The following is a 17,037-nucleotide window of genomic DNA, read 5'->3' on the forward strand; positions in this document are numbered from 1 at the left end:
CCCCTTTAATGAAACCAAGGTCCTTAGGTGCCAGTGCTTACCAGTGCCTCACCATGGTTGGTGACAGGCAAGCTGCTTGATGATTAATCCAGGCAAGCCTGCATTAGTAGCTGTTGGCAGGCCCTGATATGCAGGAAGGGAAAGGATTTCCACTGACAGCATCAGCTTCCCCTGGTTAAGCAGGTTCTCAGCCTGGGGGCAGAACCTGGATCCATCGGTGAGCCTGCAACTTCAGACAGAGCACCATCCTCATTTGCAGGACTCAGACCTAGCAAAGAGACATTCATGCCTTCATGCCTGGTGAGACAAGTCTATTGTACTGCACTGTAATGGGGGCTGCTCTTCACAGAAGATGCTGTTCATCATCTGATGGCATTTCATCAGACACTCATTATGCTACTGCTCCAGTTGCCCATTTACTTCCAGAAGAGACCTATGCTAGCCTTGCCTTATAAAACTCTAGAGGCAAATGGGCCTAAACCTCCTCTCCTCTTGAATTACCTTCCTTTAAGCAGGATGTGAAGGAGCAAGAAAGGGTGTTTTCCTCCCTCCTCCATTCTGTTGTCCTGATGCACTGCAGAGCATGTCAAGACTGAAAGAGCAATTATGTTCCTGACTTCGCTGTTGCCAAGGAGGCTGCAGTTCCCATGGGCCATCGCTTCAGTACCGTCGCCCTCTGCAGCCTGTTAAGACGACAACATCTGGAGGGCACCATGTTGGCTATCCCTGCATTAACAAATACCACTTTTTGACATGCAGATGTTCCAGTAAGTTTGCAGTCACAGTTCGACATAAGATACTTAGAGAAAACTGTATGCCATATGACAAAAAATGCAGTAGGTCATGCCTATATTGTCTAAGCTTATTACAAATGACTGAATCACAGAATCCGTATTGTAAACCAAACTAAAAACTACTAACTGCTTCACTTACTTGTTGAAAAGGTGATTGTCCACTTTTATCTTTGAATATGCTTTGAAGTCATCTGGCATCAACATAACAGGGATCTGAACATGGCTCAGTTCGTTGATCTATGTGAGGGGAGGAGAAAAATAGAATTAGCAGATTTGTCGAGGCAAACCAACGGCAGAGCAGGATATAGCAAAATATTTTCAGTGGTGGGACCAAGTCTATGAAGCTCCCTCCCAGCTGAGATTAGACAGGTAACCTCTTTGCTGAAGTGCAGGTGGGTGACTAAGGCTTGCAGCAGGCATTTTAAAGTAGTGTTGCGTTAATTGTTTATTGTCTATGGATTGTTTTTATGCATGTAGCTTAGAATGCAAATAATTGAGCATCATATTAATGCTTAAAATAAAATGGTAAGCCAGTTGACATTCCTAACCCAGGAGATCCTTTATTCCAAAATCCACAGCAGTAGAACAAATTTTATAAGCAGGGGAATTTACGATTGTTGTGTTTAAAAACGGAATGAGGTACTGTTAACAACAGCGTTATTCCGGCAGCTCTGTAACTCCAAGATACAATTTGGAGATCTAGCACTCCCCCCCCCCAATAAAAGAAATTTAAAAATGATTTCCCTTTCCTGAATAAACTTTTTTCATATCCCTTTATATCTGTTCAGCATACCTCCAACTTTTCCTCCTTACTACTAAAGTGACATTTTACATCACATACGCAACCGACATTCACACACACACCCCCACCAGCAGACACACTCAATTACAGAAGGTATGAATGCCACAGAAGCTTGCCTAACTGCATACAGATAGCTTGGAACTGAACACAATGGAGACAGGCACAGCGAGGCAAGCTTTGAGGAGGAGCCTTTGTTCTCAGGCCTTGCTCAAAATCACATCTTCAGTTAAAGAGATGGTCAACAAAAACCGAAGAAGAATCTACTGTATTGTTTCAAGGTTTTTGGTGCCTGGCTTTGAAGACTGGGAGGAGCTAGACAAAGCTGAACCATTCTGTGCCATAGTGCAGAACGATGGTTTTGTCTTATCCGGTGAAGTGCAATTTGCATGAAAAACAATGGTTACTGTGTACTATGTTGCTACAAATCAGAAAGAGTACTTTGATAAGGGACGGGACCCTCCTATATCCTAAGGAAATGGTCTTGAATGTGATAAAGGTAATTTTTGGTATGTTAGGGAAGAATGATTCGTTCAGAGGCAAAGCAAATGTTTTGTGCGCTGAACGCTCCAGGTTCCCATCCCAGGATTCTTAATTAAAAGGATCTCAAGGTAGCAGGACTGAGAAATACCTTTGCAAGTGGCCCAACTCTGCCTAAGTGGCCCAACTCTGCCTTCATTTGTGCAAAAGCCCTGGCCAGACTAACCAATCTGGTAAACATTTTCAGGTCTCCATTGCCCACAAGAACCACAGCAGCATCTGAGGATGGTGCAACAGAAGCACCTTGATAAGTCAAAAAAGGGTGAATGTAATAATAATAATAATATTGTGATAAATTAAGAACTGTAACACACCATAATAACTATTAGTGTACAAAGTACCGTAAGTTCTATGAACTGTATTCAAAAAAATTACAGTTCACATGCTTTGGGATCCCTTTTAGAATCCAAGCTATCTGAAGTGTGCCAAAAATGCTAAATCTGTGTTCTTACTTCAATCTAAAATCTTTTGAGACATCCAGATGCAACCACTCTCCAGCTGTTCAAGGATCTAATTTGGGCATACTGTCTGGAAAGTTTTTCCATGTTTAGATAACATATGCCCAGATGTTAAGTAAACCCTATTTTGTAAAATTCAGAACATAGCTTCTAGGATGAGAAGACTATAACATCTATTGTTGCCCTAAACCCTTTGTATTAAGCGAATGCACACTGAGCAAGGGAAATCTTATTTCTACTTCAAAGTTGTAAGTCAGAGCAGTCCTAGCAGTTCGTGCAAGACATCCAACAGATCTATAATAGCTATAGTTAATCTGACTCTCCTTCATAGGGAAGTGTAACTCCTCATTTTTAAAACAAGCAAATCACAGTCTGGTTCCAAGAAGAGTGCATGTGTGCGTGCATGCACACATTGCCTTTTTTTTCAATACAAGGGTTTGGGAACATTTTCCAGCCGAAGGGTTGAATTCATGCACAAGCAACAGTTGGGTGTGTGTCACATGACAGTGGTGGGTGCCCCCAGAGGCAATTAAGTTGGCAAGGCCAGAGGCAAAAGTGAGGACAGCAACAGATGCAACTCTTAACTTTGTACAGTAGGCTACATTCAGTAGGCTAGACATTCCAAGCCAGAGGTTTCCACACACCTCTACTACCAGTCTCCCCCACCCATTATCTAATGGGTAGTGGTCAGCAATTTCATTTTCATATGGCTTAGGCCCAGGCTATCTGAAAGACCATATTCTCCCTTATGAACCTGCCCAGGCTCTGAGATCTTAGGGTGATGCCCTTCTCTCAGTCCCATCACCCTTGTAGGTCCTTCTCAGTGGCTGCTCCCAGACTTTGGAATTCCCTTAATGGAGAGGCTAGTCTGGCTCCCTTCTTGTTGTCCTTTCACCAGCAGGTGAAGATTTGTCTTGCTCTGGCAGGCTTTGGGAAACTGACTGCTTTTAAGGGAAAGGGCTTCTAATAGTGCTGTGCTGTTGTTTTTTTTACTCCCTGCATTTCAACAGATTTGTTTTTACATTGTTTTAATTCTATTGTAGTTTAATTACTTTTTAACTATTATCTTTTAGACGCTCTTAGCTATCTGTGTTTCAACCCCATATACAGTGGTACCTCTGGTTAAGTACTTAATTCGTTCCAGAGGTCCGTTCTTAACCTGAAACTGTTCTTAACCTGGAGCACCACTTTAGCTAATGGGGCCTCCCGCTGCCGCTGCGCCGCCAGAGCACAATTTCTGTTCTTATCCTGAAGCAACGTTCTTAACCTGAAGCGTTATTTCTGGGTTAGCGGAGTATGTAACCTGAAGCGTATGTAACCGAGTGTACAATTGTGAATGTAGGGTGTAACTCTAAAATACAGAATTTAAACTGACATAAGTGACAGTTCAGATGATGATTTGTGAGGATGATCAAAACCTTGGAAGTGAATTCTGCTGAGTTTCACTGGACAATTCAAACCACGGCTAAGTGTGAACAAGCAAGAGTGAAACATGACTGGGGCAAAAACCACAGCTGCTTCGTTACTGCTGCTGTCGCCATGCGGCCAGGAGTTAAGTCATGGTTTGGCTTTTAGTGTCCAGACCTGACCCCGTGGTATCTCACTCCAGACAAACCACAAGTTCACTTATGGTGGTTCACACTGAAGCTTCCAAACGCCTCTTCCTGGAGGATAGGGAGAATGGAAGTGTACAAGTTCAAAGCTTGCTGTGGCTTACTCCTGCTTGTAAATGTCATTCTAAATTAGCAGTTAGCCTGTGGCTCTCTGAATGCCGTTGAGACACCAGCTCCCATCATCCTTAAAGCACAGCCCGTGGTCCAGGGTAATAGGAGTTATAGTCCAACATCATCTAGAGACCCACAGATTAGCTATCTTTGGCTTTATATTAACAAAGCTGAGTTAATATGGCCAGAGAAAGTTATAAGACTGGAAGCAATCCAGTGCAGTCTCCATTCAGACCCCCCCCCCCGGCTCAGAAATGTCTCTGAATTAGAATGCTGGGAGGGGGCAGGTAAAGAGAAGAAGGAAGGAAGCATCTTCTGGTGATGGTGCTTAGGGAAAACAGGTTCATAGCTTCCCACAGTGGCAGTCAGCCTGCCTGGAACCAACTACCCACCTGGGTCCTCCTCTCACTTTTTGCAGGAGAAAAAAGCAGCACAGATCCATGTTGTGTTTATTGTGTTTCATAAGCTACCTTGAGGGTTATTATTTTTTTAAGTTGCAAGACAGGGTGAAAATAACCTAAATAGCCATTACAATGGTTTTGTACTAGACCTAGTTAGAAATTGATGTCAAGCACACAGCGGTTGGGCGTTGAACCACAGAATCCATTCCTTGCTGAGAACACGGAGAGAAGCTCTTATGACTACAGGACCTCCCCCAGTTCTATGGATAATAATCTTAGTTTATAACAAGATATTGCTCAAGTAACCACTGCTGCCACCATTCCCATGGATAGAAGGCTTTTCAAAAATTCCCTGTATGTATGTTAGTATCCCACTTTTTAAGTCATTTAAGTCATTCCAATTCAGTAAATTAAGGCTTCACCACTGACCAAATGTGCTTTTAACCAAGAGTTTCAACATGCAATACTTCTAAAGCATCTAGTAAACATTTCCTGCTTTGATGTTTATTAATCCTCCAGGGATCACATTAGCAGTTCCCACTGGGGTTCTGCCATAGCATGCAAGAGCAAAAACACAAAAGTTGTTTATTTAAGTGCTCTTAGAAACTAAGAGGTTACATGGTGTCCCATCTCCAGCCACGAATGTCAACATCCTTTTAAACCTTTCATTCTTTCTAGCTAGGAGACCAAGAAGGGTTTTTGTTTTTTTACTCACTAACAAATTGAAGGAAGTATACTATGAACAAGGACTAGTAACTAAACAATGTATTCTTCACTAGCTCAAGGTAAGAAAAAAAGGCTGAAATCCATGTGTTATGCTCAAGCCGCCACAAGAAGCAAATGGAACAGATGGTGTCTGTGCCATGGGGAATATAATGGAGACTACAATCCTCAAACCACTTATTTCAGAAGCAATCCAACATATACAGTGCAACTAATCTGAATTAAGTGCCTTGAGGATGGCAGCTGCAATATTATTGGTTTTCTTCTTCTTCTTCTTTAACAGAAATGGGAAAGAGACATAAAGAGCAGCAGAAGCAAAATCTGCAAAGAGAACATGCAGCACAGAAGTTAACAAAATTGTTTTTTTCTGGATTGATATTTGATCTTCTTGTCAGCTAAATAAACACAATGCTGAGTCTGAAGTATGATGCAGTTAGGCCAAAGTAATAATGAATCCTCTTTGACCTACATGACATGTCTAATTTGAGTATCAGGTCACTGCACCACTGACAAGACAAGCCTTTGTCAAACAGCTGTTAAGATCAAAGAACTAGGCTATTACTACTCAGAGTTCATGGAACTGATCCAAATACCATCTGAAGTATATATATCTAGAAGAAGCAACTTTTGAAGTTTGGACTACTCATATTTAAGAAGCTTATTTTACTTCCAATACATTTGTTTTGTTCCTGCTTCACTGACGACGGGAAGGTCACTCCAAGTCCACAGTAGACATGGGATAAGAATCCAGGTCTTCCAGATCAAAGAAATAACTATGCATTCCAAGTACCATACTTTTATGTAGTATAGTATTATGTAATCAATGGCCCAACAATTTTCTAATTACAAACAGTCACTGTTGCCAGTCTTGGCACAAAGGGGGGAGGGAATCAGGAAATCCCACTAAACCAGCAAAAAACGTGTCTAGAAGTTCAGCCTTAATATATATATTCTTTCCAGACTTTTACTAGATCTTGCCTATAGTGCTCATACTAGCTGTCAGGAAACCCCCCTCGCCCAGGCAGGTAGCATTCCTGGGTCATTTGCCATACAGGGAACCACCATCCCCAGTGCGCAGTTCGTCGTCTTCCTCGAGTGGAGGAAGCGACCGTTCCTCCAGTGGGGAGGGGGGATAGTGAAAAAGGAAGTCGGGGCAGGGGCTGTGGCAACACCAGAGAGCCTCAGCACCAAGCAGGAAGTGGGGGACAGGGGCCTTTTCCCGCGCCCCGTTTTCGTAGGGAGGAAGGACGTGGAAGGGGAAGGCGGGGGTTCAGAATCCCGCGCCTCTTATGTTGGACTAAAAACCGGAAACAGACATTCCCGGACCCTGCGGAGGGATGAGCTGGAAGTCTTTACTGTTACTCCACTGTAAATATCTGCACAATAAAGAACTTAGTTTGTAGAAGTTTGGAGTCAGCCTGGTTCCTCATGAGCAACCACTGAGAGTCCTTACAACAGCTAACAAAGGTCTATAATTTTTAGTTGGCCAGGTCAAAGATTGGAGTCAACAGCTCCAACTCTCTTCCAAACAAGCCTCCAACCCCCACAGCCTTTCCTGAGGATAGGGCCCTCAGGTGTGGCAGGGGATGTGCTGGAAAGTGAGTTGCCTTGCAGCGGTAATTGACTGGATAAGAGCCAATAAACTGAAACTCAATCCAGATAAGACTGAGGCACTGTTAGTGGGTGATTCCCTACACCAGATGGATGGGAGGTTGCCTGCTCTTGATGGGGTTACACTCCCTCTGAAGGAGTGGATATACAGCTTGGGGATACTTCTCAATCAACTGACGTCACTTAAGGTTCAAGGTGGCCTCAGTGGCATGAAGTGCCTTGTACCAGCTACGGCTGGTGCCCCAGCAGCACCCCAAGTGGACAGGGATATCCTAACTTCTGCCACCTATGTTCTGGTAACCTCTAGGTTAGATAACTGCAACATGTTATATGTGAGGCTGCCCCTGAAGACTGTTCAGAAACTTCAGCTGGTGCATAATTCAGCAGCCAGGTTGTTCACCAAGGCAAGACACTTTGAGCATATGACGCCAACTATACCAACTTTAGCCATCCATAGAAAATTAAAAAATAGTTTAGAAAAATTATATATCTTAGAGAGTACAGTGTTTTCATGCTCATAATGTCCTTACATTAAACAACATTACTGACTATGAAGCCAACTACTCCCTTTCTCAGTTGTGAGCACAGATCAGTCCAGAAAGATTTATGGTGGGTAGACAGAGCAATCCCGGAAGACCTATATATAGCAGGATTGGCATCCGTGTGTGCACTGCTTCATTTGCTAGCACTTGGACATTACTCCAGCCATCCAGTCACTCATAGTTGTTGAAGACAGCTGGTTAATAACTGCACACACAACATCATTTTTTGTCAATGACACACCCTCCATTAAAGAGATTCGAAGTGAAGAATCCACACAGCAATTTGTGCTTGCAGTGCCTTGGTAGAGGCCAGTTGATAGAACTTGTTTATCATATAAAAGTCTCAACAGAACAAATTTGTAGTTGTGTGCAACTAGGCTTTAATAATCCATGTAGCTGTAGCACTGCAGAACTCCTTGAAGAAGCCAACTCCATTGTGTCTGTTGTGGTGACAAATTTTTCGCAATCAGCAGAACATACAACTCGCAGTTCTTAGGGTTATATAAAAAGGATGGCAATCAATACACATCCTTTTGGCAAGAACCAGACAGACAAAAATAAAATTCTCCAACACAAGCTAGAATAACGAGAAGAACACCAAAAGTGAAACATGTACTATCCAACTGAGCGAGGAGAATGTTGTCATCTTTGTAACAGTGCACAAAGGAAACTGCTTAATTTTATCTTCCTCTTTAAGATAAGCATTGGAAAGCCTGCCATCTCTAGACCACTTAAATACAAACGGATACTTGCAGAACTCCACATTTAAGTACATCACCTAATTTAGCATTCAGATTGAAAAAGTGAAGGTGATTCTCAAAGCTATGATTTCAGAAACTCAGTGTGGCGGAGTGGCTCAACAGTCTTTATATATTCTTGACCCCTGAAGCACACTTGAATTAAATGCTAGCAATAGCAAATGCTGACAGCTGTGAACTAATGAGCCAAGCATGATCAAACCTCCCCAAGAACCTACACCTCAGAAAACAAGACAGATAGAATGGCATAATAGAGTTATCAGACAAGCATAAATCAAGTACAGGTAGTTTGCCGGCAATTATGTTGCTTGGAGAGGCCGATTCAAACATGGGTTAGGAGGCAGAACAATTACTAATACTGGAATTTGAACTGAAACCAAAGCTTTGCATATGCTTAGGATTTGTAGCAACAATTGCAACAAACATCCATGTGTTTAGGAAAACATATACAGAACACACAGAATAAGTAAAGAAATCATAACAAACTTGGATCAATAAAAATATGAGCTCCCCTCAACAAAATAGATGAAAGCACCAATAGCAGTATGCTTTCCTCTGTAGCTTTCATCAAATGACTCAGTGCTTCAGATCTTAAACTTGTTGCTGTATACTGCAGCACAAAGCATTGCCAAATAAAAATGAGTGAGTTTATATTCAGTAGGTTTCTCAGTGCTTTTCAGCTCTAACCACTAGTAAAGACAACTTCAACCATCATGCATTTTCTATCACTTCCACATAGGTAAAGGACCCCTGGACAGTGAAGTCCAGTGAAAGGCGACTATGGGGTACGGCGCTCATCTTACTTTTCAGGCTGAGGGAGCCAGCGTTCATTCACAGACAGCTTTTCCGGGTCATGTGGCCAGCATGGCTAAACCCCTTCTGGCGCAATGGAACACCGTGACAGAAACCAGAGCGCACGGAAACACTGTTTACCTTCCCGCCGCAGCGGTACCTATTTATCTACTCACAATGGTATGCTTTCAAACTTCTAGGTTGGCAGAAGCTGAGACAGAGCAACAGGAGCTTACCCCATCACACAGATTCGAACCACTGACCTTTGGATTGTCAACCCACCACTTCCACATAAGATAAAGCATGCATGCAAATTGGGAATTAATCCCAAATTATAAAAAAAAAAATCACGAAGAGCAGCAGTTCATCTATTCATCTACCCAAATTCATGAATCTGTTTAACATAGATTAAATGTTTAATGGACCAACTTTGACATAGGTATTTTCAGGTCTTTCTTTCAGCTGGAACTCACTGGAACTCAGTTCCGGTCCCTCTCGGGTGGGTGCCATTGACATTATAAGAAAACAAGGGAGGCATTCATGGTGAGATCCAGCACCTCTTTTTCTAGGAAAATTGTACTCTTAACCCGAGGTACTATTTCTGGATTAGCGAAGTCTGTAACCTGAGGTACCACTGTACTGGGTGTTTTCATATCAAATCAGCAAATGGAGACTTTCTCATATGAGAGACTTGAGCTTGCTACTGAATTTGTTTTTCCTGAGGAAAAAGGAACACTCAAGTTCTCCATTATATATATCCATTTCAAGTGCTTCTCAGCACCTTATAGCAGGCGGCAGCTCTTCTGTTATCCCTCTCTGACCATTGGCCTTCCTGGCTGTGGCTGACTGTGGAGCTGGGGTCCAACACCACCTGGAAGGCCACAGGTTTTTAATTCCTTCAAGATAAATTACTTGCCTCTGTGGACTAATATCTAGAAGCTCCTAAGTTCCTTTCATTATGCCAAAATGTAAAGAGACCTGCCACATGCAACTGAGAGAAGGTGCTATTTAAAAAGTGAAAATACTCACCACTGAACAAACAGAGCAATAATAAGAGGAAGCAATGGTTAAGTGAAGGGACTTGCTTGGGCTGCTCTCACAACTTGGTATTACATTTTTCCTCTTGCAGAACTACTACCACCAGATTCATACTTTTCATATTAATGGGAGGTATTACCAAAAAATACATTCTACAGCGCATTAGAGAATGCAGCCAAAAGACAGATTTCCTGGCTAACAGCATACACCAACTATAGCTAATGATAGCTAAGGCACGTGTACATATGGCATTTTACATACTAATGCATCTACTTCAACCATGTGCTACAAATCAGCAGCATTAGCTATAATGACAGCCATTTTTCATTTCAGATTCCTACTGCCTTACTACTTAGCCACTCTGGGAATATAAATTTATGCGAAGTTGTAGAATATAAGGGATGGAAAATAAGCTTGATTCTTCAACCTGTAAGATCCTATCTCCGTTAATAGTTTTGAAGTTAAGAACCTATTTTGTTGAATTGTATCCTGGCTCTAACCTTGGAATTTTGGAGCATAGTAGCTTTTAGCAGTTTTTGCATATTTTGACCATTCTGATTTGGAATCAAAGTGATGTCATCTTATCTTAGGGGGAAGAGATTATCTTCTAGAAGGCACCTGTAATGCTAAACTAGACTATGGCAAAGAGAAGATTGTAGCTGCTTTGTTCCTCCTGTGTTCCCATTGCTACACTGAAGTGAAATAAACTAGGGTTTCCTCAGGAACTTGCCCATTCATGCTAATCCATGGTTTGGCTTAGCTTTACATATGAATCAGCTCATAGTTATGGGGGCTGATTGCTATAACACTAAACCAATATACAAAGGGTCCTGAGTCTCCAAGAGTGCAATTAAGTTAAAGGCATATCAAGTACTTTCATCTTGCCTGCATTCAATCTGCTCAACTGAAAAGCATTTTGGGGAAGTGACTGAATATTATCTAGCAAGCCCATCGGTCCTACTAATTATGCTGCTGATGGTACTGCAAACAGTCTTGAGAAAGTTTGCCAAGAAAAAGCAGATGATTCAGTGATAGAATAGGGGTGGGGGGGCAATGGGAGACTGTAAAGAAATGAATTAAGTTGGGGGACTTGCCATATGCTTTAATACCAAGCTAACTTACTCCAGAGTTATGTGCTCTATGGCAACACACAAGACAACCTTTTTATATGTGCTTTGGCACCAGTTCCAACATCACCACTCAACAATGGTGATACAAGGTTTACAATAATATCAGCATAGAAACACAACTTGCAGCTCAGCTTAAACAATAACAAATGCACAATTTAATGGTTGCATATGCACTTCATGGTACCTCAAAAACCAATGTCTTACAATGCATAAGCAAAATCTTTGCCCCTCTCAGCTTATGCTGGGAGGAAACAAAACATGATCCGTGGACTTAGCATTTACACCCAAAACAGGGATAGTGGATTGTTTTGCACCCAACAAACCCTGATCAGTAAGCCATGAGCAAACATTGGCTAGAGTTCATGGTTTGTTGGGTACAAAACAATCCCCAATCCTCATTTAGGGTGGAAATGCTAAGCCAGGGATCATGCTTTATTTCCTTCCCAGTGTGAGTGGGGAGGAGCAAAAGAGCCCTTTTAGGCACATGCATAGTAAACAGCTAACAAAAGGTTTGCTGTGGTGTGTCAATGGGGCCACTGTCGCTGACAGTGACGGGATGGTCTTTGGATTTTCTTCGGCCATCACAAGGTGCATTACATGGTTATATTGGCAAATCTAAAGCTTACACCTGGATACAAGCCAAGTGTCAAGTTTTTCTTGTAATCAACAGATTTTAGGAGTATCCATACAGTATCAAGAGTGCCACCAAGAGAATGCTCAGATCAAGCCAGCCTGAGGCTAATTATACAGACTCCACTTCTGAGATGGCTGTACCTACAGTTCCAGAAAACACCACAAAACCCTGAACAGGTTCAGAGAAGATACAGCAATTCCAAAAAGTGAAATGACTGCCTACTAGAGAAAATCATATTAACCGAACCTGTTGTTGCCCCAAAGGAAGCAGATGTGGATACTGTTTTACCCCACGAAAAGGGATGGGAATCTTGATACTATTAATGAAGTAGCAGTTGTCTAGCAAGTGTACTATGTTGGTGATATGGAAAATATTACCTTTCTATTTACAACTGAAGCTATAGGAACTAGCACACACTTATATGCCCATTGATTTTTAATTCCAGTAGTCCACACTATTGTGTTCTAACCTTAATAGAAAATAATACATCAATTCAATCTCTAGACCATGGAATTTCAGCAGATACAAGTGAGATCTGCAACCAAATTCTGCACAGTCCATCACTGGCATTCAGAATTCCAACCACTGCATTCCATCCTCCCCCTCTCCCACTGGAGTTTGTCAACATTCTATGCTCACTGAGCACGCTCAGTCTGCACTGGGCTGTTCTGGACATTCTCCTTTTGTTGTTGTTCAGTCGTTCAGTCGTGTCCGACTCTTCGTGACCCCATGGACCAGAGCACGCCAGGCACGCCTATCCTTCACTGCCTCTCGCAGTTTGGCCAAACTCATGTTAGTAGCTTCGAGAACACTGTCCAACCATCTCATCCTCTGTCGTCCCCTTCTCCTTGTGCCCTCCATCTTTCCCAACATCAGGGTCTTTTCCAGGGAGTCTTCTCTTCTCATGAGGTGGCCAAAGTACTGGAGCCTCAACTGCAGGATCTGTCCTTCTAGTGAGCACTCAGGGCTGATTTCTTTGAGAATGGATAGGTTTGATCTTCTTGCAGTCCATGGGACTCTCAAGAGTCTCCTCCAGCACCATAATTCAAAAGCATCAATTCTTCGGCGATCAGCCTTCTTTATGGTCCAGCTCTCACTTCCGTACATTACTACTGGGAAAACCATAGCTTTAACTATACGGACCTTTGTCGGCAAGGTGATGTCTTTGCTTTTTAAGATGCTGTCTAGGTTTGTCATTGCTTTTCTCCCAAGAAGCAGGCGTCTTCTAATTTCGTGACTGCTGTCACCATCTGCAGTGATCGTGGAACCCAAAAAAGTGAAATCTCTCACTGCCTCCATTTCTTCCCCTTCTATTTGCCAGGAGGTGATGGGACCAGTGGCCATGATCTTAGTTTTTTTGATGTTGAGCTTCAGACCATATTTTGCGCTCTCCTCTTTCACCCTCATTAAAAGGTTCTTTAATTCCTCCTCACTTTCTGCCATCAAGGTAGTGTCATCAGCATATCTGAGGTTGTTGATATTTTTTCCGGCAATCTTAATTCCGGTTTGGGATTCATCCAGTCCAGCCTTTCGCATGATGAATTCTGCATATAAGTTAAATAAGCAGGGAGACAATATACAGCCTTGTCGTACTCCTTTCCCAATTTTGAACCAATCAGTTGTTCCATATCCAGTTCTAACTGTAGCTTCTTGTCCCACATAGAGATTTCTCAGGAGACAAATGAGGTGATCCGGCACTCCCATTTCTTTAAGAACTTGCCATAGTTTGTTGTGGTCGACACAGTCAAATGCTTTTGTGTAGTCAATGAAGCAGAAGTAGATGTTTTTCTGGAACTCTCTAGCTTTCTCCATAATCCAGCGCATGTTTGCAATTTGGTCTCTGGTTCCTCTGCCCCTTCGAAATCCAGCTTGCACTTCTGGGAGTTCTCGGTCCACATACTGCTTAAGCCTGCCTTGTAGAATTTTAAGCATAACCTTGCTAGCGTGTGAAATGAGTGCAATTGTGCGGTAGTTGGAGCATTCTTTGGCACTGCCCTTCTTTGGGATTGGGATGTAGACTGATCTTCTCCAATCCTCTGGCCACTGCTGAGTTTTCCAAACTTGCTGGCATATTGAGTGTAGCACCTTAACAGCATCATCTTTTAAAATTTTAAATAGTTCAGCTGGAATATCATCACTTCCACTGGCCTTGTTGTTAGCCAGGCTTTCTAAGGCCCATTTGACTTCACTCTCCAGGATGTCTGGCTCAAGGTCAGCAACCACATTACCTGGGGTGTATGAGACCTCCATATCTTTCTGGTATAATTCCTCTGTGTATTCTTGCCACCTCTTCTTGATGTCTTCTGCTTCTGTTAGGTCCTTTCCACTTTTGTCCTTAATTGTGGTAATCTTTGTACGAAATGTTCCTTTCATATCTCCAATTTTCTTGAACAGATCTCTGGTTTTTCCCATTCTGTTATTTTCCTCTATTTCTTTGCATTGTTCGTTTAGAAAGGCCCTCTTGTCTCTCCTTGCTATTCTTTGGAAATCTGCATTCAATTTCCTGTATCTTTCACTATCTCCCTCGCATTTTGCTTGCCTTCTCTCCACCGCTATTTTTAAGGCCTCATTGGACAGCCACTTTGCTTTCTTGCATTTCTTTTTCATTGGGATGGTTTTCGTTGCTGTCTCCTGTATAATGTTACGAGCCTCCATCCACAGTTCTTCAGGCACTCTATCCACCAAATCTAAATCCTTAAACCTGTTCTTCACTTCAACTGTGTATTCATAAGGGATTTGATTTAGATTGAGTCTTACTGGCCCAGTGGTTTTTCCTACTTTCTTCAGTTTAAGCTGGAATTTTGCTATAAGAAGCTGGTGATCTGAGCCACAGTCAGCTCCAGGTCTTGTTTTTGCTGAGTGTATAGAGCTTCTCCATCTTTGGCTGCAGAGAATATAATCAATCTGATTTCGATGTTGCCCATCTGGTGATGTCCATGTGTAGAGTCGTCTCTTGTGTTGTTGGAAAAGAGTGTTTGTGATGACCAGCTTGTTCTCTTGACAGAACTCTATTAGCCTTTGCCCTGCTTCATTTTGAACTCCAAGGCCAAACTTGCCAGTTGTTCCTTTTATCTCTTGACTCCCTACTTTAGCATTCCAATCCCCTATAATGAGAAGAACATCCTTCTTTGGTGTCATTTCTATAAGGTGTTGTAAGTCTTCATAGAACTGATCAATTTCAGTTTCTTCAGCACTGGTAGTTGGTGCATAAACTTGGATTACTGTGATGTTAAAAGGTCTGCCTTGGATTCGTATCGAGATCATTCTATCATTTTTGAAATTGCATCCCAGTACAGCTTTCGCCACTCTTTTGTTGACTATGAGGGCCACTCCATTTCTTTTACGGGATTCCTGCCCGCAGTAGTAGATATGATAGTTATCTGAACTGAATTCGCCCATTCCCGTCCATTTTAGTTCACTGATGCCTAGGATGTCAATGTTTATTCTTGCCATCTCATTTTTGACCACATCCAGCTTACCAAGGTTCATGGTTCTTACATTCCAGGTTCCTATGCAATACTTTTCTTTACAGCATTGGACTTTCCTTTCACTTCCAGGCATATCAGCAACTGAACGTCCTTTCGGCTTTGGCCCAGCCGCTTCATCAGCTCTGGATCTACTTGTACTTGTCCTCCGCTCTTCCCCAGTAGCATGTTGGACGCCTTCCGACCTGAGGGGCTCATCTTCCAGCGTCATATCTTTTATATGCCTGTTGTCTTTGTCCATGGAGTTTTCTTGGCAGGGATACTGGAGTGGCTTGCCAGTTCCTTCTCCAGGTGGATCACGTTTGGTCCAAACTCTCCACTATGACCTGTCCTTCTTGACCTGTCCATAGCTTCCCTGAGTAATTCAAGCCCCTTCGCCACGACAAGGCAGTGATCCATGAAGGGGGACATTCTCCTTAGGGCTTTTCTAAAGATGCATTTTACTTCTGCAAACTCTGAAGTTCCCGAGACTGCTAATACCTCCCTCTTGTTGCTTGGGCAGTGCCACTTTGGCTGCATAAGCACTAGAACTCACAGTCTGAACAATGAAGTGGAAGTTACATAGTAGATTTCCAGTATTTCAGAGTTTTACAAACTAAAAGCCTCCAGCAAGCTTCTTCTTCCCTTTTGCCAATGCCTTCAACTATGTTAGGATTTACTGTACTGTCTAACCCTATGCCCAGCTGGGGTTTTGCAACTTAAGTAACTCTGCCTGCTTTGGTGTAATTAATACAGTGTTTCACTTCCTCACACTGGCTTCCCCAAGAGATGTACCATATTTTTCTGTGTATAAGACGATGCTTTGGGTGTTGTCTCATACACGGATAGTGAATGCAGAGGAGGAATGTGCGATTAATGGCAGCAGCAAGCAGGAGATTGGCAGCAGCGATTGGGCAGGTGATTGGTGGCTGTGGCAAGTGGGTGGGTGGGATGTTGGTGGCGGCGAGCAGGCAGACAATTGGCGGCTGTTGCGAGGTGTGCGATTGGCAGTGGCAGTGGCTGTGGCAAGCGATTGGCAGTGGCGGGCAGGCGGGTGAGCGATTGGCGGAAGTGACCTCCCCCACCCCCCCAAAAAAACTAAACAACTTAATTTATTAATTTTGGGTTAAAAAAAATAGGGGTCGTCTTATACATGGGGGTGTCTTATACATGGAAAAATATAGTAATCAAAGAAAAATCTCACAAAACATCTTCCAACAGTAACAAGGTTACTAGACACCAGCTCAGTGTTTTTTCAGTTTGCTAAGACTGGGTTGGGGAGGGCAAAAAGTAAAGATACACATAGAAGGGGGGCCAAGTTAACCATCAGCTCTCCAGGTGAAAGTTCAGAACACCTTGAATACAGTGGTGCAACTACATCCTAAAGCTGCCATGTATATATGGCATGAGGCATTATCACCTGCGCTAAAAGAAGAGCAAGGCATCAGACTATCTAAGGCCATACAGAGCAGTATCATTAGAAGAGAACAAACAGCTCTTTATCAGGTTGGAAGGTAGATGTAGAAAGAAAGTTATCCCAGAGATCCAATATAGACAACCCTCTCTTATGTTTCAGGGAGTTGGACAACGTAGGAAGGCAGGCACCACAGGGCTCATGATCTTATCTTT

General features: G+C 42.7%; 1 protein-coding gene across 2 annotated transcripts in view; it reads right to left on the reverse strand.

The window, feature by feature from the left end:
• PIP4K2A (phosphatidylinositol-5-phosphate 4-kinase type 2 alpha) overlaps window positions 1-17,037 on the reverse strand; it is a 63,289-nt gene that overhangs the window by 38,720 nt on the left and 7,532 nt on the right. For both annotated transcript variants that reach the window (XM_033164937.1, XM_033164936.1), the window contains exon 2: window positions 934-1,031. In XM_033164937.1, the coding sequence (XP_033020828.1) occupies window positions 934-1,031 (98 nt within the window). The remainder of the gene's footprint in view (window positions 1-933; window positions 1,032-17,037) is intronic.

Source organism: Lacerta agilis, chromosome 12, assembly GCF_009819535.1.
Source record: "Lacerta agilis isolate rLacAgi1 chromosome 12, rLacAgi1.pri, whole genome shotgun sequence".
Lineage (NCBI taxonomy): Eukaryota > Metazoa > Chordata > Lepidosauria > Squamata > Lacertidae > Lacerta > Lacerta agilis.